We start from the raw sequence: 27,723 nt of genomic DNA, 5'->3' as shown, positions 1-27,723 counted from the left end.
TCTGGCATGTTAATTAATGAGTTGTAGTTCTGTGCTCTGACAGTCTTTTTTTTTTTTTTTTTTTTTTAAAGGCTCTTTTTAATAACTAGCCTTCTTTTAATACATATCTTGACTTTTCTTAATAATTTACTCTTTCTGTATACTGTTCAGCAAAGCATAGCAGGAATTTGCTAAGTAATCAGCTAAAGTGAAGAATGGGACAACCCCCAAAATTTTAGTTAAAAATTGAAGGCAGTAATAGGCTGACACCTGGTTAGATTGTTAGACTTAGGTTCTATGCCAAATGCTAGAGTTGCAGTAAATAATTAAGCTACAGAAGTCGAGGCATAGAGGCAGAGCATCTAAGGAGATTTTAGCTAAGATAAATGTGTGATGCTTGTGTTGCTTCAATTTCCCTGTAAGACAAACCAAAATCTTCTTTCATATATTGAGCTGATTGGAAATTTGAGCAATGAAATCCCACTTTAATCCAGATTTACTTTCCATGTGTTTTGCAGGAAATCAGCAAAGATTCATTTGGGGGAAAGGTAGAATGCAATTTCATTAAAGCCTATTAATTTCCTTTTTGGGCTTCCTGGATTGATATGAAATCAGTAAGAGTTTTTGGAGCTTTTTCCGCTTGCCATCTTGCAGTGTTAGATTATTGTCATATTGAAGTACAGTGATGTTTGCTTTTAACTTCTCAGTATTTAGTATGTAAACTGGGGGTTCATTTGTCAAGACTTTTCTTGCTTAATACTCATATTCTTAACTACTCAGTAATTGAACATTATAGCAGTTGGGGGTATTGGGTTAAATGCAATTGCCTACATAGTTTGTTCTGAGACCTTGTGAAAACATTTTGGATGGGCAGATACCATGGCACTTTGAATCTTCCTGTGTGATCACATTTTTTAAGAGTGTTTGTTTCTCCTGTTTTAAAGCTTTGTTTAGTAAGTAGGGAAGTCATATAGCATTTTGGATGTGAAGGTGTCATTGATGGAAAAACATTAAAGGTCTCTTCTAATTAATGATCTACAGATTGACATGTAAATAAAGAGAAGTTGATGCTTTTATGCCAGATTAGGTCACTGTGGTTAATTAGCTATGATAATCAGATAATTTGTTGGTGTGTTTTAATAGTTTACGCTGAGTATGGCAAATAAAAGTCAACTTCTTTTCAAATTACTCTGAAGTGCTTCTGCATATAATTCAATAACTGTACTTTGTTCATAAAATATCTTTAAGTGTTATAGATTAAGAAAAAGTAAGGGCTCTTCTCAGTCAAGCCAGTGCAGCTTCTTTGATTTCAAGGAAAATACCCCTGAGTTGTACTGATCTTCGAGATGGAAAATAGGATTTGGTGGAGAGTAAACATCTCTTTTAATAGCTTATTATTGCTTGAGATCCACTTTAAAGTTTACTTTCTTATGGTAATGTTCTATTAACTGTTGTTCTTTTGTGTGTGTGTGTGTGTGTGTGTTCCCTGAACTCAGCACATTTTTAGAACAGTTGAAGAAAATTAAGTTTAATGAGTAAGCATAGAAATGTTTAATGGAATGGGTTGCCTCTAGTGGGTTCTATAAGCTTCTACTGTTGGTTTTGAGCCCTTTAATGTTTTCTTTGTTTTGCAATGCTTGAAGTGGATTAGAGATCTAAGGATCACTGTTACAGAGTTTGCTGGGGATTAATAAAATGGCATAAAAGAGTTAACTGAAATTGTTCTTCCTTTATGCCCTGTTATATTCTAAGCTTTTAATATGAATAAATTGCCTTTGTTTTGCACTCAAGAAGTCAGATCTTCAGCAGAAGACACTGTAAATCAGCACTGTGTTTATCCAGTTATTTTCTTATGCAAGCAGGTCATGTTGCCACATCCTGTTGTGTGGAGTCCAAGAAAGAGTCCACTGCAACAGGGACTTCTGTGGCTGATGACTGCAGGCTCACACTTTGGTAGATCAAGGTGAGGGATGGGGTTTTTAGTTAAGTTCTGTGGCATCTTTACTAAAAACAAAGACGCGTAGTACTTAAGATATCCCAGGAATTTCCATATTCACATTTACAATCTAGGTGATGGGTTTCATCTTTGGAAACCACTCAGATGTGCATACCAGGGGGTTTGATTTGGTTTAGTTTAGTTTGAAGGAGTATAGCGTTGGCAGAATTGAAGTGCCTGCATGGATAAGTAGTCCTCCACAGGCCTGTCCAGAAGCAGGAAGTTGGCTGCGAACTTCACATCGATCACCAGTGGCGGGATGCCCCGCTTTGGGCTATCTAGGCCCTCTCATACCATGTCACCTAAGGGTATTTTTTACAGAGCTGATAAGCCAATTTAGCAGCTACTGCTACTGGGAGCAGGGGACTGTTCTTCTCCCTCTTGCAATGACATGTTCCCGTGTTACTGCCTGTGTTCCTGCTTACTTTATGTTAGTGCTTCTATCAGACCTCTCAGTGAGTGACTTTCATGTACAAATCTGGTGGAAAACTAAACCAGGTCTGATGAATTGAGTACTTTCTTGATGGCTTAGTGAATTAGGACAATGCAGAGAAAGGTCTGGTAGTCACTAGAGGCTGGAAAAGCAAGTGAACCTCAGCATTAAGTGGGAGAAGGAGTGGTTTTGGAAAGGGGAAAAAAGAGACCCTTTGTCTATGGTAGTGAGTCAGTGGGTTGGCTCAGTTGGCCATGCAATCACTGCTTAATGCTACTGTAAGGAAATTTAGGAAATGGTTGGCTAGCATGCTAGTTAGAAGAATGGTCCCATCAGTGCTGTAATGGTTAGCATTGCTGGAAACTCTTTTGAAAAGTTGTCTGGTGTAAACAGATGGCTTGACTTGAATGGGACTGCTCACGTGTTCACTTTTGAGCAAGATTGTAGGGCTGTTCTAAACCTGCAGTACAGTAAATGAGTTGGACAATAACCAAGCGCTTGGAACGCTGCAGCAATTTTATTGGTCTTCTGGCTGAATGAATAAACCTGATTTTTACTACTGAGAGATATAGCAGGTTTTAAACCATTTCACTTGAAACAAATGAACTGTAGTTAGTGTCTGAAACTAGCGACAGTTTGTGGCGTCTTCCATACCTGTACAAGAGCTGTTCTGTTAGCTTTGCAGTTTTTCTCTTCTGTGTATGAATGAAGTCAGCCACAGAATGCACTTTAAAGCCTGATGACTCTCACCAGAAGTGAATTTTAGTCTCTAATGTTCTGTTAATGTACTCAAGTACTAAAATTCCTTTTGTTACCTCTGCAGTATGTGGAAGATGTTTAGTAGTGTAATTAAACTGAGCCTACTTAGTTAATAATCTGAGCTTGACAAGTAGCAGTTGGCTGAACCAAGAGGGAGATCTGACTAGTCTCAGACATAGCTCAATCATGCCGTCGCCTTGCTGGGGCCGGCTCGCCATCTGCCTCGCTGGGAGCTTTGCCTGTTAGCAGCAAAAACAAACTCTGCCTTCATTGCTGGCATGACAATCGGCATATCTCCCTTGTAAAAGTATTTGTTTCCTCAACTAAAGCAGCACAGAGCATAGCTGCACCAATATTGTTTGTTTTTGCATCTACGTAGGCAAAGCTCTCGCTGGGAGCTTTGCCTGAGCAAAGGATGCAGCAATGACAGCCGGGCTTCTTTGGCAAGTGCAGTAGAAGTGGTGATGTTTCATGAGATTTGTGTTGTAATTGCAGACAATTGGGAAAAAAAAAAGACAATTTAACAGTGAAAATATAGAAATGATATTATTAGTCTTCATTATTCTTGCACTTCTGAATTTTTAACCAGCCAGCTGCAGAAGGCACTTTGAAATGATTATCTTATAGTACAAATATTAAAAAAAAACAAAACTGCACTCAAAATCATTTCGAAATTTGGGCATCTCTTCAATTCATTTAAGGAAAAACTAAAAGACAAATAGTGAAATTTAGTGAAGTAATAACTAAGAGTGAAGTGAAAGCTGTGGTCTTGCTGAAGTACTTTATCCATACTAAGATCTTATTACCTGTTAGATAACAGCTACCATTCTTCCCTATTTCTTGTTTGGTTTTCTGAATGTTTTAACAGTAAAGAGCTCTCTTTTTAGATATGTAGACTTTCTAATTTGTTGACCTACTCAACTTTTTTCATGGAGTTGAGAATTCTCTTAAGAAGTCACTTAAATCCCAAGAAATTTCATGAGGTAGCAGAGCGGGGGAGAGGGGTACCCCGAGTTATTGCCCCACTGAGGGAAAATCTCAGCCATTATATGTTCTTCATAGAATGCTGACTTTTTGACCAGCAATATACCTGGTATGGTTGGGGCCCTCTTCCTAGCACGTATTTGGAAAGACTGATGGGAGCTACTGCTATGAGGAAGGGATTATGATTTAAAGATTGCAAATGTGTATGCAAACTCAGAGGGCTGTAGCACTTCTCCTATAAAGAAAGGCTGAGAGAGCTGGGATTGTTCAGCCTGGTGAATAGAAGGCTCCAGGCAGACGTGAAGTGTCCTCCCAGTGCCTTCAGGGAGCCTGTGGAAAAGTTGGAGAGGAGCCCTTCTTCAGAAGACTGTAGTGAGAGGACAAGGGGGAATGGCTTTAAATTAAAAGAGGGGTGATTTAGATTAAATACTAGGAGGAAATTTGTTACTCAATGGGCAGTGAGGCCCTGGCACAGCTGCCCAGAGGAGCTGTGAGTGCCCCATCCCTGAAGGTGCTCAAGGACAGGTTGTATGGGGCCGTGGGCAGCCTGAGCGGGTGGGGGCAACCAGCCTGCAGCAGGGGGGGGACTGGGTGGGCTGCAAGGTCCCTTCCACCCCCAGCCATTCTGTGATTCTGTGCTGTGTTTTGCTACCGCTGTGAAACTTGGGAGGGAAGCAATGCCTTTTCTGTTATTTATGATCACATATGATAGGATAGATTTACTGCATTTATCTGCTTTTGATGAACTCAAGGATTTTGACTTTCTACTTTGAGATGGTTATTAGTATTACTATTCCAGTGAAAATATTTGTATGAAAAAAACACATTTAAAATGATGATTTAATTCTTGTTACTGTTTTTCAAGTCTGTTAAGATAAAATTGCATTCTGTGAGAGTATGTTGGACAACGTAACTGCTCTAGTTCAGATGGTCCTTCTTTTCTCCAGGAATTTCTTTTTCAAGAAGCCTGATAGGGAGTGACTAGCTGTAACTATTAGTTGCTAGCTGAAATTGATTACTTCAGAATGAGGGAGAAATGTAGCAATTGCCTGTGCATCAGAAGCAATATCTGTAGTTGTCCTTGACAGCAGTAAGCAGCATTATTATGTCTGTGCACATTACATGCTTGTAGCATATGATATATCTATTCTGCACAGACATTTCAGTTCTTCTGTTTTTCTGAAAATATTTTCTGAAAATATTTAGTCTTCAACAAATCACAATGACTTTCTGGGTTCAAAATGATGATGGGGTACCCTGTGAAACTTTGGTACACAGACTAACATGTCTTTTTTTTTTTCAAGAGACTGAATAAGTAGGATGATACCACTTAAGTTGTGAAGAGTTTTGTTAGGAATATGGGTTCTGTGATGAAAAGAAAAAATACCTTTTGATATGCATGCTTACTGTACTTATTATCTGTAGGGGGAAATAGTTCATTTTTCTAATGACAAGTTTCATTTTTCATTTAATAACCTATGGTATAATACTAGTATTATACCTAGTAAAGTTTATGATTTGGTGAAGTGTTATATATTGCATAGCAATTTTCAGTCTTAACAACAGTGCGTAAGAGAAAATACAAATGACATGATTTGATTGTCACAAGCCAGATTGTAAGGCTATTACTGAGGCAGATTCCTTATACTGTAGTGACTCATCAGCTTTCAGGAGAGCATGACTGAAAGGAATGCAGCTCACCATCTCAGTGTGAGGTTTAATTTTGAGAACAAACAGCACATTGGTTAAAAAATTTATTTAAAAAACAATGCAGGCTCTCAGTATGGGAGTAGCTCCGTGAGCAGGTGATTTTATCATCTGCTACTGCATCTGTCAGATTTTCTCAATGGCATATGCTGTACATGTTCTCTCTTAAATTGTTTGAACACTTTTTTTTTTTCCTTCTCCATTTTCCTTGCACTGTGTAGCTGTAAATACTTCCTATTCTCGAAGGTCCTTCTCATTTGGCTATCTTCTCCCCCTCCTTATCACCGCCTTCTCCCCCCCCTCCCCCCCCCCCGTTTCCCAATTGTTATTCTACAGCAGCCCTCGGGGCCATTAGCAAGGCCCATTCTTACAGAAATGCTTGGGATGCTTCCTTCTGTGAGTAATTGGGGGTGCCTTTTACTTCTCCTGTGTTTGCTTGTTCTTCTTCCTCATCGTGTCATTTGGTCAATTAGAACAGATTTTTGCATATTTAATGTGCCCTTCACGAAAAATAAGCTTCTGGGATTTAGGAGAGCTCTGAAGTGTGCTTCCCTAGGGATCATACTGCTTGCTTCACTTACCCACCTAACACCATCACAGTTGAATTATATGTGGATTTAGACAGCTAATGTCGGGACAACTCGTTAAGGTTATCCAATTTAGGGCAGAACGTGTTCTTTACACGTAATGTACTTGAAAGACATTTTTGTATTTTGGAGGCTAATATTTCAGTACCACAAATACTAGTTTATTTGAATTTGGCCAGACAGTTAATAACTCTCCAAGAAAGGACTACAAATAATTTTTATTAGTCTCACCAATGCAAATACTTCGTATGCAGTCAGGTTAAAGAAAGTGTCAAAGAAAAATTAGTAACAGAGAATCAGATGTCACTGAGATGTGGGAAATGTAACAGTGACTTAAGCTGGAGGAAGAACACTGTTTGGTATAAGAAACACTATCAGTGGAAAGGAGTATCACATCCCCTCTATTAGAATTTAAAGTTTGGGTTGTTGTGGTTTTTTGTTTTTGGTTTGTTTGTTTGTTTTTTACATTTATGTAGTGAATAATTTAAGGCTATTGCGCTTCTTTGTTTTATTTTTTTTCCCCAAACTGAGTAGTTATTAAAGTGATACTGCAGAGACCACAGTTATTTTGTTCTGAATATCAGCTTAAACAGACAATTTATTTTTCCCATGAGGACTGCATGGGACTTAACAGAAAATTCAGAGCTTGTTCTCTGTATTGTTCAGGTTTGTACTTGAAAAAAATAAAATGTTTTCTGTTTTCTATCAGGCTGTTTACATTCATTACTTTTTCAATTAAAAAAGCTAAAGTAAGGTAGAGAGAGGATGAGGATTACAAATATCTTTAACGTTGCTAGGAGGCATTTACAGTGTCATTCCTTTGAACTTGATGCCTGCAGGAGACTTGAAACTTTTTCTTCCTTGCAGGAAAGCTTTCCTGCTTAGTTTCAGTAGATGAAAATGCTGAATGTCTTTAATTCCTGGATTTATGTTGACGCATTAGCAAAAAAGAATCTATAGTCATTTTTGTAACTGTACTAACTGAAAGCAAATAGCTTGATATAGGATACACTAATATTAAGTATTCTTAAAAGAGTTTACGTGTGAGCAAAATGAGTTTCGATGCCTTAGTTTTAGCAAACATTGTAGTTGACAAGTGTATGTGCAAGAGTGTACAGACAATACACAATATACTTTTAGAATACAGAATTCAGTAGTGTAATTCTATTATTTCTTCTTATATCTAAAATGGCATTACTGTTTTACAGCAGAAGAGACTGCTATCTCCAGAATTCATTTTTTTTTGCACTGACAGAACAGTGCTTTTTGGCAACTGATTTTGAAATGGAAACCATACCTCCTTCTATAATGAAACATCATATTTTGAAGTCCACAGTGAAGGACAAAATTTTCACTTTTGTTCTTGAATTTTAAGACGTTTGTTGTTGTGAATTAATGAATAATACTTTAAAAAGCAGTCATTGGGATGTACTCCCACAAGCAAGATTCATTTATAACAGCTTCTGATACTGAACATTCCACTGAGCTCACAACATGGGTTGTTCCCAAGCTCTGCTCCTGTATGGAATATTTAGTTCAGATAGAGATAGAACAGGACTCTGTTTGTCCAGTGAGCTTTATGGAAGAAAATAAACAAAAACTAAAGTTTTCCTTCTGTTTCCATTCTGCCCACCCTCCTTATAAGTTCTATTTATAATCCAGTAATGTTAAAATATGAGTGGATTCCTAGGGAGAGATGGGTTGGAAGTATAATTTTCTGTTAGTTTGTAAAAACAGACAAAGAAACATACAAAAAAACCTGGCTAATTTATTATTGTTAGTGGGTTTCTGCTATATTTTGAAGAATCTACATGATCAGGATTTGGGAGTCAAACCTCATTCCAGTTACTGTTAACAGAAAAACAGATCTATTGCTTTAAGTTCAGTCCTCAGTGCTGTATATACAGAAATATTCTAGTTATATGAATTGAGTGCAGGCTAATTTTGTGCTGTATTTCCTTTCATGCTATCCATTATTTCTTTAACATGATGGTCTTCATGGACATGTAGATAAAAAAATGTTTGATGCTGTGTGGCCTTCATGATCAAAGATAAATCTTGCACTATTTTCAGCAATACCTGTTGATGCTTATGTAATCTGATCATTAGTAATTTCTGAATCTGAATAGTTTGTATTAAATATTGAATATAAAGACATAAATAAATACTATCTTAAGGCAGTGGTGTGAAATACAGCAGAACTTTGACTCCATTCTACTTTGTAGTTTAATCTTTGTTTATTCTCCTATTGTAATTGCTAGCAAAAACCTACTTTTTGGTGTCCTAGAGTGTTTTACAAAAGTATGCAAAGGTCTTTGTCGAATTATGAATTTTATTTTTTTCTTCCTTGGTGTGGGGGAATGGAGCTGGAATTTGCAGATGTTCTGCTTCACCTCCCTGAGCATTCCAAAACATCAGGCTGTTTGAAGTGTAATTAGGCTAGGCAAAAATCTGACATCAAAGTGTATGAAAGGTGCATCTCCAGGACTTTACCTGCAAGGCCACCAGTGAGCTGACATGGTGCTTTTTCTGTTTAGGGGCTGAATAGGAACAAAGAGTACCCTTTGTTGGAAGGTAGAAAGAAAAGAGAACCTGTCAATTACTTTTGTGTTGTAAGATTTATACACAGAGGCTTGTAATGCTGTTTGTTAGCACTTCTAAATTATTTTTTAAATGAAATGCTGATGTATTAAGACTGAACGGTTCAAAGGAAGAAATTACTGCCTTGAAGGATGTTGGTCTTTTAAAACATTAAGAAAGTTGTGAAAGATGATTCCTGAAATGTGAAGTCATCACAGCAATGTAAGTTGCACTTCTGAGTAGACAGTCTGAGTGGTGCAATCTGTTCTGAGTTTAATACATTCTACATTAAGTCTTTCATTACAGCTTAACTGTTAAAAGAGGTATTAGCAGTTCCCAAAGATACAGTGAATGTGGGGAAGAAAGGGCTAGTGATTTCTCTTGTTCTATTCTATGTAGTCAAACAGTCATGATGCCTTAAAAATCTGCGGATGATGTAGTTGATTCAAAACACGTGGAGTCAGAAGTTGAAAGCAATGTTGAAAAGGAAGATGGAGAAATGCTTGGAAAGAATAACGTAAGACTAACAGCCTAGAGAGCAACAGAAAGGAGTCGAGTGTAACTTGTAAAGTTGTACAACAGTATTGTTTCCATTATGAATAAAAAAAATTATTTAAATTCTACTTTTATTAATAGTAAAAAAAAAAAAAAAAAAAAAAAGGATCGAATTTAAGTTTTTTAGTTCTCAATGTAAGTACTTTAACACAAACATGTTGGAGCAAATGAAGCACAAATAAAATTGAGTGGGCATAATGGTAGTCCTATGAATTAGAGCCATTATGCTGTGAAATGTCCGAAGCTATTAACGTCTCTTTCTCCTGATAAAGTTCCATACGACTTAATGTGACATGGAACAACATCCATTAGTGGTGTGAAGATTGGCTACCAACATCTGGGAGCAGTGGAGTTTGTCTTTGGCAGTGGTTTAACTTCATTCTTACGCACTGGTTGTTGCAGAGTACAAAGTTAATTGTAGTTAATTGTGTAATAGAGTTTGTATTGCATTATTTCTGTTGTTCAGCAATACGTACGTGTTTCATCACAAATTGGAAGGCTAACATTGTATTTTTATTAGTGTTTTGTCCTGTCTTTGCTATGACAAAGTCACTATTACATTTCTTTATTTCCTGGGAAAATGGCTACCTGACATGCTGTTTGACCAAGTGGCTTAGCCAGGGCCTGGAGTGTTAGCCTTCATGTTTTTAACTGAGCAAATTCTGAATCTTAAATATCCGCTCAAGAATGGATCCCAGGCACAAAGAAGCACAGAAGAGGCAGTGATAAAATCAGCATAAAGCCCAGAGATTGTTAAGAGTAACAAGAAGGTTAGGAGTTGTGCTCTTGGGATGTATTTTTCCAGTGAGAATTCTGATCTTCGATTTTCATGTTTTGGTACCAGACTGGTTTGTGTTAAATATCATAGTGTTTCCTTGGTGTTTTCATGAATATTGAGCAATTGAAATAGATACTTACCTTTCAAAATTCTTACTATTAATGTCTGTGAATTCTTCATGGGAGGGTTGCTCTGAAAGTACTGCCTCCTATTTTAATACGTTAGCCCGCAGTGTCAGAGGCAGATGTTGGTATTGCAGTAGAGATTAAACCTTCCTGCCAATATTCCATTACATTTTGTTGCAGTGCAACTGATGGAGCAAAGGGACAGTCTGACAGTACGATGTCAGACATGGAAGTGTGCTTGGAGCAAAGGTGTGTCATTGAATTTCTCCATCTGGAAAAAATGGCACCCACTGACATTCATCAGTGCTTGCTGATTATTTATGGTGACCAAACAGTGGATGTGAGCAGAGTGAGGTAATGGGTAGTGTGTGTCTGCAATGGTTACTGTGACAGTGGGTCGTCTCTGCTGGTGCAGATTCTGACCAGAATGGCATACAGGCTGTTGTTCATCATGGTTGAAAATGCAGAGCTAATGGTGGTGACTGTGTTGATGAATTGTGTTTTGTAGCTGAATATCTGTTGTAGTTTCCATGGAGACGAATAGCAGAAATTACTTTCAGAAGGACCTATCTATATGTTCTGGTGTGATTCGTAAAGGCGAAGTCATGTATTTTTTTCAGTCTGTCACAGTCAGAAGACAAAAAAATGCATTATAGTAAAAATAAAGCAAAAGAAAAAAATTGATCCTATCTGAATGTTGAACTTTCAAAAGTCTCCTAGGTACTTTTCTGTTAGTAAATTTTAAGCATGGCAGTAAAGCTTTAAACTTTTAATTGGTTTACTGCTTGTTTTTAAACTCATTGGTTATTTCCTGCAGGAATCATGCTGACAGAATTGTGTTTGCCTGAAAGAGGTGTCTGGTTTTATTAGCATCTGTCAGAGTAAATCAGAATTTCTATGGAAATTACCTCATTAGTATTAATTTTTTTGGCAGTGTCTGATTTATGAGCTGCTTTGCTATTTTTAAAAAAAGTTTCTTATGGAAAGCAAAATTTTTCATAAAATTGCTTATTGCTGATCCTGCAGTGAATCAGGGCTTCAGATAATGGCAGCAAACAAGCAGATGCCCCTTGTCTTCTGACAGTTCCCTGCGGAGCCAGGTGCTGCAGGCCCACCTCGCATAGACTGAAACAATGGAAGCGGTCCTTGTGGACTCTGTGTGTTTGTTCTGCAGATTGTCACTATTCACTGTGAGCACTGTGTGTCATTTATGTCAGATAACTCAAGTCACAGTTGTTCAAACACACGGTTGTTCAAATCTCTTAATTTTCAGGTATTTGTTTCCAGCAGAACGAGTACGTTCAGTTGTAGAGTAAATGGTCTCTGTAGTTGTCTGTAGGAACAAACCTGGTTATTGCTGTTACTGTTGATGTGGTTAATTTTATTTTATCGTGGATATTTCTGCTGAACATTGGTAGTAATAGATTTTGTAATTCATTTTCCCCCCATTTACTGTCTTTGTTAAAAAAAACAATTTTTGGTCAGAGATGAAACACAGGATTTTTAGAGCTTTGATTATGAGTTTTGGAACAACTTTTCACCTTTACTTTTTCTCTATTAGTTTCAAAGGCTGACTTTTTAATGCATTGATGTCATTATTTACTGTGCAATTTTCTTTGTTACAAAGATATTATAGAGCAGCAGTACGTGAAGTGTCAGTTGGTTTTGTATTTTTCTGAAGGTGCATCAGAGCTGCATGCCTGCAGAAAGAAAGCACAGGAGATAACATTTGAAAAGGCTAATGCCATAATTAAATGAATTATAACAGGTCTGCTGAAGAATTGTATAAACAGACATTGATACAGCACTTACTGTATGTAGGTGTGAGCAACTTAAACTGTAATTCTGTGAGGAATTACAGTGCAGGAGAACTGCGTGCTTTGCAGATTTTCTGTTAACATTCAGTTACCATTTCTCATGCTATATGAAGGCAGCTATGTTTATAATGCTTTCTTAAAAGTTTATCAGTGTTATCTCCTCATTTATATGACTATAAGGATATGATTAAATATAAGAACTTAGTACGAGATAAGCAAAATGAATTAGCGGTTGTATGTAATACTTGGAAATTTTTTCCCAGTTATTCTTTACAAATAATATACAAATTACAGTGTAATTACTTGCTTGTTTGTAAATATCTTTTTCACTAGGAACTCCATTTGTGGGTATGGATTTAATTCTGTATTGTAACTTCTTTTTAAGTAAGTGACTATTAATATTCCTGTGGTTTTCAATGGCAATATACGTCAAATATACGAGCCCATTTAGTTTATACTTTTTTTGTAGTAATTCCAACAGAGATGTGGTGTTTTAGGTGTTGTGTTTATTAGAGTTTTAACTGCTAATCTCATATGGAAATGTTGCTTTGGAGGGCAGAATTCAGTGAGAGGGCCTGGGATTCCAGAGTGAACTTGTACATTCCTTCAGGGCATTTTTGCAAGGGAGGTTGTTGTGTTTTAAAGGTAGTTGATAAGAGACCTGCACCACCAACCCCAGACCTGCACCACCAACCACCATCATGCATTAGACTATAGAAGGTATTTGGGTGAACGTACTCCTGTACCACTCTGTACCACCATTTATCCAAGTGAAATTTTTGACCATTTGCAGGATACATTATAAATCAGGATGTCACTACCAGACAATCAGATTTGAGCATTCCTTGCATAAAGTAGCTTGCCTATATCCCTTAAGAATACATCACTTGGATGTGTTTATGTGACTGTGTTGATATGCCTGGTTTTACATAGAAGTTAGGGTAGCATGTTACTTACGTCATCACAAATTCAAAAAGTAGGTGGTGGTATTCAAAGATACTGAGGTTATCTTCTCTGGACAAATCATTCAGAATAATTGAAAGATGTGCTTTTATCCTATGATTAGTAACTAAACCAGGAAACTGTTTTTTCTGCAGAGTTGGGCTTTGCTGCTGCCTTTTTTTTTCTTTTTTTTTTTTTTTTCTTCTCTCTAGACTTCCCTGCTCGGATGTGCTGACAACAGATTAACATGAAACAGAGCGCTGTTGAGCCTAATTATGTTATAGCTCATTGTTCTGGGGACCTATAAAGCTGTTCACTCCTTTTTTACAAGGCTGTAGTCACAACCAAAGGCCATAAACAGTGCATTTTTCTCTCTGCTGCAGGACTGAAGATTTTGTTAGATGAGTCTAATAAATGCCTGATCCAGCTGCATTTACACCTGGGAATGAATGTTTCTTTAATCAGTTCTTAATCCTTAGTAAGTCAAGTGGGATAGAATGACAGCAGGCTAGCTTTTGATCAGCCATAAATGTCTAAAAGCTTAATTTCTTTTAACATTATTTGCTATTTAAATGTTGACATGCTTTCCTATGCTTTAGAGGAAAGACTTTAAAGGTATTATAAAAACAAAACAGAATGGAGGTCTTTTAGACTTTCAAGCTGGTCACCAATACATGGCTTCTAAAACAAGATTTTCACAGCGAATCATAGAATTGATTTGGAAGGGACCCTTTAAGGTCACCTAATCCAACTCCTCTGCAGTGAACAGGGACAGCGACAGCTAAATCAGGTTGCTCAGAGTCCTATCCAGCCTGACCTTGAGTGTCTTCAAAGATGGGGCATACCCCTCATCTCTGGGCAACCTGTTCCAGTGCTTCACTACAATTATTGCAAAACAAACAAACAAAACTCCCAAACTTCCTTATATCCAGTCTGAATCTCCCCTCCTTTAGTTTGAAACCATTTCCCTTTGTCCTATCACAGCAGACCCTGCTAAAGAGTCTGTCTGCTTCTTTTTTACAGCTCCCCTTTAAATAATTAAAAGCTGCTCTGAAGTCTCCCCAGAGGCTTCTCTTCTTCAAGCTGAACAGCACCAGCTCTTTCAGTCTGTCCTCATGGGGAAACTGTTCCATCCCTTGGATCATTCTTGTGGCCCTCCTCTGGATGTACTGTGGCAAGTCCATGTCTCTCTGATAAGGAGGACTCTGCGTCTGGACACAGTACTCCAGGTGAAATCTCACCAGCCCAGAGCAGAGGGGTGGATCACTCTCCTTGCCCTGCTAGCCAACACGCGGTTGGTTTGCTGCCTCTTGCCCAACTTGTCACCCAGCAGTACCTTCAAGATAAAACTGTGCTCTATCTTTATGCTCCCCAACTTCCCCAGCTTGAATTGATAGTGGGTGCAGAGGGGATAATTATTATTATCCTCGCAGGCTTTGGGGAGATCTGCATGTTTAGTAAGTTTAGCCTGTAGAAATCATGTGGAAAATGATCCCCTACTTTTATGTAAGTTTCTACTGTCTGTGAATTTAAAATGGAAGTATCTCCATTAAATAGGCTCCTGTAGTACAGGTGCTCTTCTGAGACTTTTTTTAATCATTTTTGTTGGCATAATAAGTGATTGCATAATAAGTGTATTAAAATTATTCACAACAGACTTACAGCTGTTTATTTTCTTTTCCTTTTTGACTGGGTGTATAGAGCATTGGCCCAATTCTTTTTCATGTAGTCATTTTTTTTTTTTGTACATCATAATGTTCTTCCATTTCTGTGTTGTAGTCATGAACAGAACAGTGATTTGATAGGAATGCACTTTGGTGTCTGCTTTGATTAGCTGGCTCTGCTAACCTGCTTGTTACTTTGTTTTACCACAGGATGTGGAGGCGGGCAGTTTCGCTGTGGAAATGGTCGCTGTATTCCTGCAGACTGGAGATGTGATGGGGCTAGAGATTGCTCAGATGATACAGATGAAGCTGGTTGTCGTAAGTGAAATACCTGTAGAGCAGCTTTTTGATAATATAAAAAGTTCTTAGCTCTCAGTGTGCTCCCAGCTATACCTTGTGATACAAGAATGCACTTTATACAGAGGAAAAAGGGGGAGAAAAATGCTGGTTGTTGGAGATGACTGTAGAATCTGATCAAGAGTCATCTCTTCTCTGTTAGCTTTGGTAGTCAGGAAGTCAAGTAGTGCTTGACTTAGAAGCATGACAGCTTTCTCTTCAAAATCCAAGTCCATCTTGGAATGTCACTTCTTCTAGTGACTAATGGACTGGCTTCTAGGTAGATGTAGAAATGTATTGTGTTCTATTGTTGCGGTAATCCTGAATATACAGGGTACATACACACTAATACTTCCAGCATGACTTGGGCTCAGAAGCTTTGAGAATCCAGACAATGTACCTATAACACCTCAAGAGGAGTCTTTGTTAGTTGTCTAGAGTTGTTGTCTTGTCCCCAGTATGAGCAACTCAGAGGCAAAATTGCATTCAGCCAGGCTGTAAGGTCCATGCACAAAAACTCTTAAGCTAAATATGAAAATGAAAATTTGAAAATGAAGGAATTCCCTCGATGGGCTGTTTTCAGAAACTGGCTTTCATTTTTTCTTCTGGATTCTAGTGTTCTTTGAGGTCTTGTGGGCTGGTGTGGTTGTTAGCCGATTTATAAGTTAGGCCAGCTTTTGCCCCTCGGCTGATAAGGAATGCAGAAGACTATGTTCGCTCTTTTCACGCTGGATTGTTTCTTTGCTGCTTGACTCATATAGTAATTGGAGTTTATTTGCACAGCTTGACAGGCTGATCTGTTGCTTAGCATTTATTTAGCTCCAAAATAATTGCTGTTCTGGTTGAAGGATGCCATGAACTTGCAAAACAGAATGGTCTTTTCCTATATCTTGCTCTAACAACTCAGTTTTGAACTGTGACTGAATAGAAGTGGTTGGGCTTTGAACGAAGGGTAGATTAAATTTGTACGGACTTTATGAAAGCTAACAGAAATCTGACACCTGTGTTTATCACACTTAGAAGCACGAGGCTGAATTGTTCTTCATGGAAAAAAGATGAAAATTAAATTTTACAGGCTTTTTTCCTTCAGTTAACTGTGCTCTCAAAAACAGTGTGTTAATATGCTGTAAGTGATGAGGTACATGCATCTAGGATGATGGTTCTGAGTGGTTTAAAACTGGCCCATGCTTGAAACTATATTCCAAGATTATTCTTTGATACTCATGTCAGGAATAGAAAAAAACAAAACAAAACAAAACAAAAAAAACCCACCAATTCACATTGTATAGTATGTGATTGATTTTATCTACTTGCTTTACCTGTGATATAATTTTTTACTTCTCAGTGCTAAATCTGTGAAGTTTTTTCATTTTCTGCCTTGAATGTTTAGATTATGTTGATAGTTGTGCTTACATTTCATTCCATGAGCACAAAGTATTTCTAGTTGACTTGGCAGCACAGCAAAAACATGATCCCAGGGAAAAAAAGATGTTTAAGGCCAGAGTCCTGTCTACTGGGCTGTTTTGTGCTAGTGTCTTTCCAGGATTATTAACTAGGAATGGAGCAAGGAAACAGTAGGTTATTTCAAGCTTTCTTTTTTTTTTTTTAAATACTTTTCTCTCTAATGTTGTTGCTTTACTGTTGAAAAGTGCAGAGTAGAGCTGGGATGACAGCAGTTGGGTTGTTCAAACACTAATCTAACTTTTGTTTCGTGAATTGGTGGAGAAGAATCATAAGCTTATTTTGAAAAACCTTCCTACCAGGAACAGAGCACCTGGAGTGGAGTGAGGGCAGTTGATCTGACTTCTGTGAGCATAGCGAAGCTAACATGACTCTGTACATCAGTGAACAAAAAGAGGCTCTGCAAGAGGGTAGTTCCGAGTCTTAAGCTTTTGCTGTGCCTCATCTTCCCCGGAAGCCTGAGTTCTCCCTGAGTTGATGCAGAACAGAATATACGTAAAATGTTCACTAAACTAAAATTTGCCTTCAAACATTCTTCTGGCCCACATTTATGACCCTGATCTGGCCATTTTCTATGGTTTGTCATTGTATTTCTGTGGTTTGTTCATGTATTCACTGGAAATTAGTCAATGGATATTTGAATCTTAAGTCTCTTTATTTTTTGTTTTCTTTGAAAATGCTTTACCAAATGTCTGTGAAATGACATTTTTATTCTTTCCTTATATTTAGCTCAACCGACCTGTGAGGGCAGTCAGTTTCAGTGTCAGACTGATGGTGAATGTATCCCACGTTCTTGGGTATGTGATGACGAGGAAGATTGTGAAGATGGATCAGATGAACATCAACAGTGTCGTAAGTATTGAAGTTCGAATGTTATTCCAAGGATGGAAGAATTGGAACTAAGGTTAACTGCATTTGCTTCCCTTCTCCGCGAAGGTGTTGGCACAACCACTGGTTATGTGTTAACTAAGGAATCAGTAGACAGAAAAAGCAAATGAGCAACAGCTCTAGGTTACTTTTGAGCTGGATCAATTTAACTTTGTTCTGCATGTACTCATTAATGATGAATGTTTTGAAAAGGCTCCATCAGCTGCTGCTTTTTTAGGGCCTGGTATGGGACTGTTTATCTTTGCACTTGGGAAACCTGGTTTAAACTTGGGATAAGAAAGGGGAAAAAAAATCTCTTACCGTACTGTCTTGAGCTCATTTTCCCTAATGACACTAGTATCTGATTATCTGAGATTTTTTGGGGGAGCACTACTGACAGGAGAAGGAATAGACCCCTGTAAAGCAACAGACTAGGTGCCAGCATATTGACTGGTGTTATCTTGAGACATGAGTTTAAAAGAACAGAAGTGTAGATGGTGGAAGGGAGGAAAAGTTATTTTTCAGCTGTATCTTCATAGACCCAATTAATTTGCCTAAGAGGAACAGAGATTGTGATTTAGCCCCAGTAGGATCAAAGTAGAATTGTACAGTTCTATGTGGTTGCCTTCCACTTTCATAGTTGTCTTGAGAATTGACATAATAATTCTTGGTCCTTTATTAGTTGTGAATATAAAGTATACCTGAATATTGAGGTCTGGTTGTATTACAGAGAAGTGCCTGTTTTGCTCTGCTGTTTTACATAGTGGCAGTATAGAAGAGTGCTTGTTAATTCATTATGCTTGGGTTGTTCACTGAATAACTGACATGTACTAACAGATTTTGAGCCAGTAAACAAAATGACAGAGAAAAACTTCAAGAAGAAAGAATCAGTAATTAAATCTTTTAGGCAGAACACTTAGAAGGAGGTAATTTTTAACCTAGAGGTCAGCCCTGCTGGTGGAGTGAAACAGTGACTATGCAGGCTCCAGAAGGCCTAATAGAGTTATGTTATCTGCTTTTTAAGTGTTGAATCTCCATGAGTATGCAAAGAAAAAATGATATGCTAATGTTTGTGAGAAAGGTGGAGTAATTAAGAAATTAAGAGAGAAAGTAGTTTTCCACCTTAAAAAAAATCCCAGTTGAAGGAAAAAAACCTCACGAGTGCCTGTTTCTTGCAGCGGGACGGACGTGCTCAAGCCAACAGTTCACGTGTTCAAATGGACAGTGTATCCCAAGTGCATACAGGTGTGATCGAGTAAAGGACTGCACTGATGGAACAGATGAAAGAGACTGCCGTGAGTCTTTGGTTTTAGCACTTTATCTAGTTTCATCTCATCTCCCTCTGGCATTTTAATCAATTTGTAAGATTAAAGGGCTTGTTGATGGACAGGATGACCACAATATGCTTCTTGTTATTAGAGTTTCATTGCAGATTCTTTTGTGTATTAGAGCTGATATTCTGATACAGTTTCATTATTGCAGAACTCAGATGCTGACTGCTACCTTGGGGTCGAGACCTCTTGTTTGTCATTGTCTAAGAAATAGTGAAGTGTTGCAGTGAGGAAGAACAACTGTGCTTAAGTGGCTCAAAGCCTTAGGAGACTCAGAGTGAATTTTGCATTTTTTTTTTTCATATTCTCTTTGAGTATTCTTAACAGAAATCAGTGGTAACTATAACCTGCACAGAAGGGTAGAATTTCATCCCAAATAATTTCTTTGAGGGACTTTAATCCTTTTCTAAAACTGCATTTCCCATGGAGGTGAAGCAAGGTTGGATTGTACTATATTAAGAAAGATGTTCATATTATGCCAACAAAACAGAAACAGACAAGTAGGTTTTTCAGTCTGATGTGGTCTGAATTGAGACTACCTGACTGTCTGGTGACAGCCTCACTAGGTATTGGTTTAGGTTGAATACTGATGAAAAGTATAGCTGGCCACTGAATAGAGGGTACATTTTTCATAGATACTGTCATCTAATAGCTGGGTTTGTAATAGCAGTTTGTTACATTATTGATATTAAGGAAAAGCTTGACACGTCATAAGAGTGACATGTAAGGTAAGAGCTACTCTTTCAGCTAATACAAGTTCGTATGCTGCTGAGAAAAAGGCCAAGCTCTAAACTTCATTGAGAACGTAGGGGTTGTGATGTAAAGGAATAGGTGAAGAAGTAGGAAACAAAATGTTAATGATTCTACTTAGAGGAAAAGAAGCATATTCTCTGTAGGGAAAAACCAGCATATTACATGGCCATCCAACTACTAGTGCATTTTATCCCTGACTCACAAGTGGATAAAATGTTTGCTCTTTAAAGAGAAAGGTGATTTAGAAATGAATCATAGTTCGGAGTAGAAGGTTGCTGAGGCAACAGGCTTGGAACTTACCATGTCATAGACCCATAGACAATTTTAAAGTCACCAATACAAATTACTAAAAGTACTACGTATAGTTGCTGATAGAATATCTTCTATCTCTATGGGTTGCCGTTTCTCTCTTAAAATTCAGAGCAAAATAATTTCGTAACTTAATTTAGGGAATGTGTGACACAAATTATTGAAGATACTTGTTTGAAAAATGCACTGTGTGAATTCGAAAAGAGGAATTGCTCATATTTCTGAAAAGTCTCTGAATAGTCCTTGAATAAGGTATGGAATAGACAAGTTACGTGATGTAATTATCTGAAATTGCTAAATTTGTAACAGACTAGGAGATTTCCAAAAGACAATAGTCAGGATTCTTCCTTTGGAGTAGGTGCCACATTGATAAGTGAAAGCTGAAGTGTACATTTTATTTCACACTTAATTTCATTTCACACTTTCACACATTGTAAACTGAATAATTTAAAAGGCAGTTTGGAAAGAGTTCTCTAGATACCTTAACAGTGCTGCTCTACTGCTGTATTGGCCAGTAGGCCCCATGACTGTTGTGAAGGCAGCATATTTAGCCCCAGGGAGAGAAAATGCTTCGTATCATTCAACAGCCGCTACTTTGGTTTATTAGAATATGTGTTGACAGTCCCTCTAAGACAGAAGAATGACTGTGACTTGGAACATTAAAAGTAGGAGTGTTGGACTAATCTGAAGAAATGTGATGATGCTGAAGACAGGAAAATCTTGAGGATTGTAATGACAAGACCTTTCCAGGAAGGCTGGATAATTTTATTGTCTTTCTATCTTTGTAAAGCTTAATACTTTAAACAGAAGCCTTAAGACAAAACAAATTGTTTGGTGACTTTGTGATTAACTATACAGTAGGAATTAATTAGTGCTAGGTTTTGCTATTCTACTTTGAAATTAACTTCTTCTGCTGTTACCATCCACTTCTTTTTCTATACTATCTGATAGAAACAAATAGATATATCTCTATTTCAGCCTTTTCCTTAATCACTCTTTTTTCCTTATCAATTAGTTTACACTAAAGGATTTCATAAATAGAAATGAAACATCCAGGAACTGTGAAAGAAAAAAATTGTTTAAAATTGGTTCTGTTATTTCACAAATAATCATGGAACGTAAATTCATTTCTAGTTACTCATGCTTTGCACTCAGTGAACTTTCTGGAAGCAAATTTAAATTGTAAATAAGATAAAGTTTTATTCTGAATAAATTACATCATTTAAGAAGCTAGTCAAATGCTAAATGTCACCAATGTGAAGTAACTCAACAGTTAAACAAGTAATAAAACAGAACAAGGGGATTCAAAACCTTAGTCCATTTTGCTGCTAATGGGATTAACAGCAAGGGGAAACTACCCAGGCAGAGGCTGTGATAAACATCAGAACAATGTTTCAGCTATGGGTCATGTAATTAGTGCATTGAAGCTGTTTTAATTTCATAAAATGAATGCATTTCTTTTAATCTGTTGAATATGTATATTGGGTCATTTTTCCAGCTGTTGTACTATTCGACAGCTAGCAACGACTTTCATTTTGAAACTTAAAAAATGCACAGTGAAATGGAAGACTATTTGTGGTCACAAATACTTGTTTTTAAAAGCAGCAGTGCTGATATCATTTTACTGTATTAGTTACCTTTATTTCTTGCAAATAAAGCTAGAATTCTGTCTCCTACCTCAGCTTTGCATTTGAAAAATGAAAGTCTCAACCCTATCCATTTTTCTCTGTGGTGACTGGCAGAACAAACTTCCTGGATGTAACTCTGGTGACTAAGCACTGTGCTGAGACCATAAGAAAGAAAGGAGGAGTCTTTTAGTGATGTATTTGTTGAAGCTGATGAACTGAGTGTGGGCTAAGAAATTCTAGATTCTCACTTCTAATTTGGATGCTGAGTTGCTGCCACGGGTTAGCTGCCTAACCAGTTAGTTCCTGCTTCTTGTTTCCTACACTAAATAGCCGTTGTGGTCAGGGAGTGAGGAGTTAGGTCTGGGATGGATTTGCAAAGGTGAGCAGAAATCAAGAACTGAAGAGATCATAGAGGATGAAGAGATCATAGACCAAAGAAGAAGAAAAGGGCCATGATAAGAGGCTGATGTTCTTGACATTGGACAAATTATAAGTAGCAGCTACAGAATGAGACTGAAGGAAATGTCTACACTAGGGAGAGTTCAGGTAAGGGAAGAAAAAAAACTGAAGTAAAAAGAGATGGCAGCCAACGACTAGAATGGCAGTGATCAAAAGTAGGAATTAAGGCCAGGAACAAAGCTCTTGTTGGTCTGACAGTTCTCAGAGCATTGTTGCTGTGGACTCTGCGTTCAGTGTAGCTCAGTGGAGTCTTGATCTTGGGGTAAGTCCTCCTCCTGATGTCTGTGTTTGCTGTAGGGCAATATGATCACTGTAAGGTGGTGACTCATGGCAGTCAAAAGGTCTTAGTTTTGTTTTGTAAAATTTTTCAAGTATTGCTGTGGTTTAAAAAAAAAACAACAAAACACAAGAAACAGCATCATCTAGAAGTAAGAAATTACCCTTCTTTTCCTTTCTTGTTCTTGGAACATGGGTTAGATTGGCAGAAGGTAATTATACGTACCAACTGTGTGACAAAAGTGGGTGTCTGATGAACCCAGTTTCAGTTACTACTGTTTCCTGTTTGTGTTTTTGTGTGGATGTATTTTCAGCTTGCAGATGAAAGGCATTAGTAAGAGTGCAAAGTAATGTAGCTTAGCAATTCCTATGACATACCTTTCCACATGTAGATACTAAAACATGTTACTTCAGTATATTTACAGCTTTTGCTCCTAAACAGTTTTTGGGTCTCACGAAGAAAAAAGTATTTTATCTGTCATTTGTGCTGGTGTCTACTAGTGTGATTGTATTTTGCACTGAAGAGCTGGCATATCACAGGTAGGCAGATTGTGGAGAAGTATTTTGGCTAAGAAAAAGAGATATCTCAGAAGGGGAGAGAAGAGCTCACTTTCTGCCAGGACACTGGAATGAACATAGCTGAGTTTCCCCATTTCCACGACGCTTGTATTGTCTTCTAGAAATAGTGATTACTAGGAAATGATCTCCTCTTTAATGAGTTTTCTTTAATAAGTCAAAGGTTTCAAAGAATGAAAAGACAAATTAAACAGTGTTTACGTGAAACGTTGGCTTTTCACAATTAAAGCAGGGTAGGAAAAAAAAAAGAGGGTGCAATTTACTGTCACTCCCTTCTCTTTTCTCTCCTAACTGCATCTCCAGTCTTATGCTGCAATCTCCTCGCTCTAGTTTTGTGTAATTGTGTTCTCAGACTTAGATTCACATTAACCACCTCATTCATCTTTTTACTAAGAACCATTTCTATCCTATTCAGTTCTTTCTAATGCACCAGTCACTGACCTAGAAAAAAAGCTACATGTCAAATTCCCAGAAGGGGACCCATCTATTGGCTTTTTTTTTGTCTATCTTCAGATTACTCACAGAGTTCTGCCACTTTTTCCTTATACATTCTAGAACAGAGGCAGTATGACCAGCTTCTCAGCATCGTTTCTTGCTCAGTGTTTTTTTTTTTTTTTTTTTTTTTTAATGGTCACAGAGAAATCTCAGTTTTAAACTGAAAGTTAAGTAAAAGCTAGAAAATGTTTACTGTGAAAGCCCCAAATGCAGTGAATAATGTGAAACTTTTCTACTTAAGCTCAAAATGTTGCAGTACTCACCTTCAAAATTTTCTTTGCTGGTGAGCTTACTGTAAAACTACGTTGTGTAAGTACTTCAGTATGGAGGGCTCTTTTTACCTTTCCCCCTGCAAGGACCTGATTCTTTTCCTGTTTAGGACTTTCTGTTTGGTGATATGGAGTAGAAGAAGTTGGCTCACTCATTGCTAACGCTCTCTAAATATAGGAGATAATGAGGGGAAGTTTTAAATTCTGTTCCCTATCAACAGTAAGGACAGAAAGGTTTCTGCTTCTGGACTTCCCCATGCAAGATAGACAAGAGTTGCTCCTTGATTTTCAGATATCCTATTAATTTCTTGGAGTTCTGTTTTTCTTCCTTTGTTATCTCAACACTGACAGAATTCACCACAAACAATGGTGTAGATGATTCTTCTGTGTTACTTCCACAGGGGCCTTAACTGGAAGCTGTGTGGATTTGTATGGAAGTGTAGCATAGTGTTTGGCCCTCACAGAAGCCAGCATTTCTTACTCATTTATTCTTTCTTTGCTGCTTTGGAATGGTTATCCCAACTACTGTGGCCTGTACCTAGAACGCAGATGCTGTGTTTTGAATTTTAGGAGTATGAATTGAAATATGCCTAATCTCTTGCAAGGACCTTTACTAACTACCTAGAGAATATTCTTAAATAATTGTTACAGAAGACAATATACTGAATAAATGGATTGTTTTTCAGTAGTAATGTAGCAAATCGTGTATTCCTGCTTTGTTTTCTAGTAACTCAGGATGTTCTGGTGACAGGGTATATATGACTCATTATACTCTACAGTCCAATACCCACACTAAAACCGAGGGATCTCTTATTGCAGGCTACCCAAGATGTGAACAGTTATCCTGTGCAAATGGAGCATGTTTTAATGCCAGCCAACGATGTGATGGCAAAGTTGATTGCAGAGATACTTCTGATGAAGCTAATTGCAGTAAGTGCCACATGCAGAGAGATCCTTAACAAATTATCTTTAAAAGAGATATAAAGTATACGATTTTAATTTTCTGACAGATTTCTTGTGTGTCTTTTTATTCTGAAATCTCTTTCAGCACATGGATGCACCAGTACACAGTTTCAGTGTGCTAATGGAGAATGTATCCCACAAGCCTTTATGTGTGACCATGATGATGACTGTGGAGACAGGAGTGATGAAAACTCTTGCAGTATGAGGGTTTTTTTTTCTCTTTCTCTAAACAATTTACTGAGAGTTAGTTAAAGTGCACAGAAGAAAACCAAAAGTAAGTTGCTTGGCCATGTGACCATCAGAAGTTTGTTGGATGTTCATATCAGTTGCTTAATTGGCAGTTCTCTTTCTGGGAATTTCTTGCTCATTCCTATATTGTGGTCTGATATCCCAGGATTTTACATCTCCAACTAGCATCATGGTTGTAGAACTGTCAAATGTCTGATCTGTATATTTACAGAGTTCCCCATTGATTCTAGAATCTGAGTTACTTTTTTTCTCCTGTGCTTTTGGAAAGCCACATGTTGTTATTTAGTTTCTAGCACAATTTTTTTGAATCCTCCCCACCCCTCTGATATTTTTCTGATATCTATTTGGCAGTGTTTGTCATTTGAAGTCCCACAGATATTTAGGAACTCTTAGCAGGGAAAGCTTATCACCTTGGAGAGCTTTAGGCATAAACGTTCATGGAGTTTTTTACTCTTTTCTCTGAATACAAGTATCTTTATCTCTAATGTCTTAAGTAGCAATTCCTTTTTAAATCCTCATTCAAAAATACTAGTAACAAGGTGCTGTTCATCTTGTTGCAAAATTAATTGAGAAATTCAGCATTTCTTCTTATTTCTATTAAAAACAAAACAAGAAAAAAGCCTAGCACTCTAGTATTTTAAAATAAAGAGCAAACCAGAACAAAACAGCACTGTTTACGATATATGTAAGTTATGGAACTAGCTCAATTTTACAGGTGTAAATGACAGTTTATCTACCAGACAGGACTTCTGTTGCTAACCTTTTCGTCACTCAGAGTAGTTTGATTTACTAGTGTTTCTTTCCTTAGCTTATGCAACTTGTAGAGGCAACTTCTTCACTTGTCCAAGTGGCCGCTGCATTCATCAGAGCTGGATATGTGATGGAGATGATGACTGTGAGGATAATGAAGATGAAAGAGGATGTGGTATGTAGTAATGCTTATTGCTAACAATGATATTTTCAGAGGAAGACCTCACCAAGTTACTACTTTGGAGTTTTGACCTGTCAGGATGTTCTGAATCCATTTTCATTCTGTGAAAAACTTTGAATTCCATCTTTACATCCTTTTTTTTTTTTTTTTTTTAAACTTGTACAACCTTTAGTACATTGTTGTGTATGTGAGAGTTACTGCTGTGTGACACAGATACTGCTGTGTGATACAAAATGTGGTGCAAATTAAATTTAGCATATAGCAAGAGTAGTTTAATCTTGCTTGACTATTGAAGTTGATGTTTTTGTTGACTACTGTAGTCAAAAGGGAAGTTCTCACAAAGAATTGTAAAATGTAAACTTAATAATGAGGAGTGTAGATGCTTTGGGCATCTTTTAGGGAAGAGATTTTTAGGTGTATTTGAAACATACCCCTCAATTATACTTGTTTCTCTTTTCCACAGAAAGTAATTATCATGAATGTTACCCGGGAGAGTGGGCCTGCCCTGAGTCAGGACATTGCATTCCAATAGGGAAAGTGTGTGATGGAACTGCAGACTGCCCCGCAGGAGAAGATGAAACAAACATCACGGCAGGCAGACATTGCAGTATGTATTAGAATCATAAGTACATACAGAACAGCAGAAACATCAGAATAGATATATTTTTACATTCACATTTTATATATTGAACAACACAGAAATTTTGTAATCTATTTTGCACTGTGTTGATTGAGTGGTCTAAAAAGGACATACGTGAAATTTCATAGTTGGGAATTTTAATTCCCTCTTCATATTCTGAAGTGCAGTCAGGAAGGCATGGAAAAGTGTGCTGTATGCCTTTTTAGATAAAATATCTGTGCTTTTCCCTTTTTATAAGCAAGAAGGAAAACTGAGCAATGATAGGAACATGGGACTGAAGCAGTGTATTCTGAGCCTTGGTTAAGTCACTTGGATTAGGGTTTTCAAAAATATCTTTTCACCTGGAGTATTTGGTTCTTCAGTTGGTGTTGTTACTGGGTTTTGTCTCCTGGAAACAATGAGCTTGCATAGTTTTTCTATTAATTTCACTCTTATGAACATTGATTCCCTCTGGGATTCAGGATCCAGGGTATTTTACGTTTTCAATTTCCTCATCATATTAATAAAGCCCAGTACCTTTTGGAATATGGGGACAGGAAAAAAAAAAAATAGGGACTTCAGACTTTGTCATAGAATAGTACCTCTTGCTTTGCTGATTGATGTAACATTGGATGTAGGCTGCAAAATAAAAAGTTTATCAAGATCTGTAAGGAAAAGGAAGATGAAAAGAGTAGGAGGTAGTCAGCAAATGCTTTACAATCGTAATTTCATTACCTATCACTGCTTTTAGTTACAAAGAAAGGGAAGAGTGATGAAGGAATTTTTGCCTTCCTTCTTTTGAAAGAAGGAAGGAAGAGAAGGATAAAGTGTTCTTCCATGGACTAAGTCCAAACAATATATTCTGATATATTGGAGTAGCATGGATAGTCATCTTAATATCATGCAAGAGGTTATTTTTTCAGCATAAAACAGCAAATGGTGAGGTTATGTTTTATGGAACTTCAGACGTCTTTTCTGGTGCATACTTGTTCTAAGAAGCTGTTTCTGAAACTGGAGACTCATCATAGAAAAGGCTATAGCTATGTAACTGTCAATAGGGCAGATCTGTTCTGCCAGTAATAGCTGTAATTGTATTTCTGAACTATTTCATTTCCTTTTTTAGACATATCTCACTGTGCTGCTCTGAGCTGCCAGTATCGCTGTCATTCTTCTCCTTCAGGAGGGATGTGTTATTGCCCTGCGGGATATACAATAAGTAGTAATGACAGTCGTACTTGTATTGGTAAGTGAAATGCAATGTTGCAGATACCTAGTACCTTCTCATAGCTCATTAG

At 37.4% G+C, this 27,723-nt stretch overlaps 1 protein-coding gene across 6 annotated transcripts in view; it reads left to right on the top strand.

Annotated features, from left to right (window-relative positions):
• LRP2 (LDL receptor related protein 2) overlaps nt 1-27,723 on the top strand; it is a 136,918-nt gene that overhangs the window by 30,375 nt on the left and 78,820 nt on the right. For 5 of the 6 annotated variants that reach the window (XM_048953630.1, XM_048953632.1, XM_048953634.1 and 2 more), the window contains 8 exons: nt 15,117-15,224; nt 17,433-17,555; nt 18,749-18,865; nt 24,486-24,596; nt 24,715-24,828; nt 25,687-25,803; nt 26,273-26,416; nt 27,552-27,671. In XM_048953630.1, coding sequence (XP_048809587.1) covers nt 15,117-15,224; nt 17,433-17,555; nt 18,749-18,865; nt 24,486-24,596; nt 24,715-24,828; nt 25,687-25,803; nt 26,273-26,416; nt 27,552-27,671 — 954 coding nt within the window. Of the gene's footprint in view, nt 1-15,116; nt 15,225-17,432; nt 17,556-18,748; nt 18,866-24,485; nt 24,597-24,676; nt 24,829-25,686; nt 25,804-26,272; nt 26,417-27,551; nt 27,672-27,723 lie in introns of those variants that run through there. The other variant, XM_048953636.1, reaches the window with a different exon arrangement.

Source organism: Lagopus muta, chromosome 8, assembly GCF_023343835.1.
Source record: "Lagopus muta isolate bLagMut1 chromosome 8, bLagMut1 primary, whole genome shotgun sequence".
NCBI lineage: Eukaryota > Metazoa > Chordata > Aves > Galliformes > Phasianidae > Lagopus > Lagopus muta.
The sequence above is the reverse complement of the archived record's forward strand: the minus strand, read 5'-3'. Positions and strand labels throughout refer to the sequence as shown.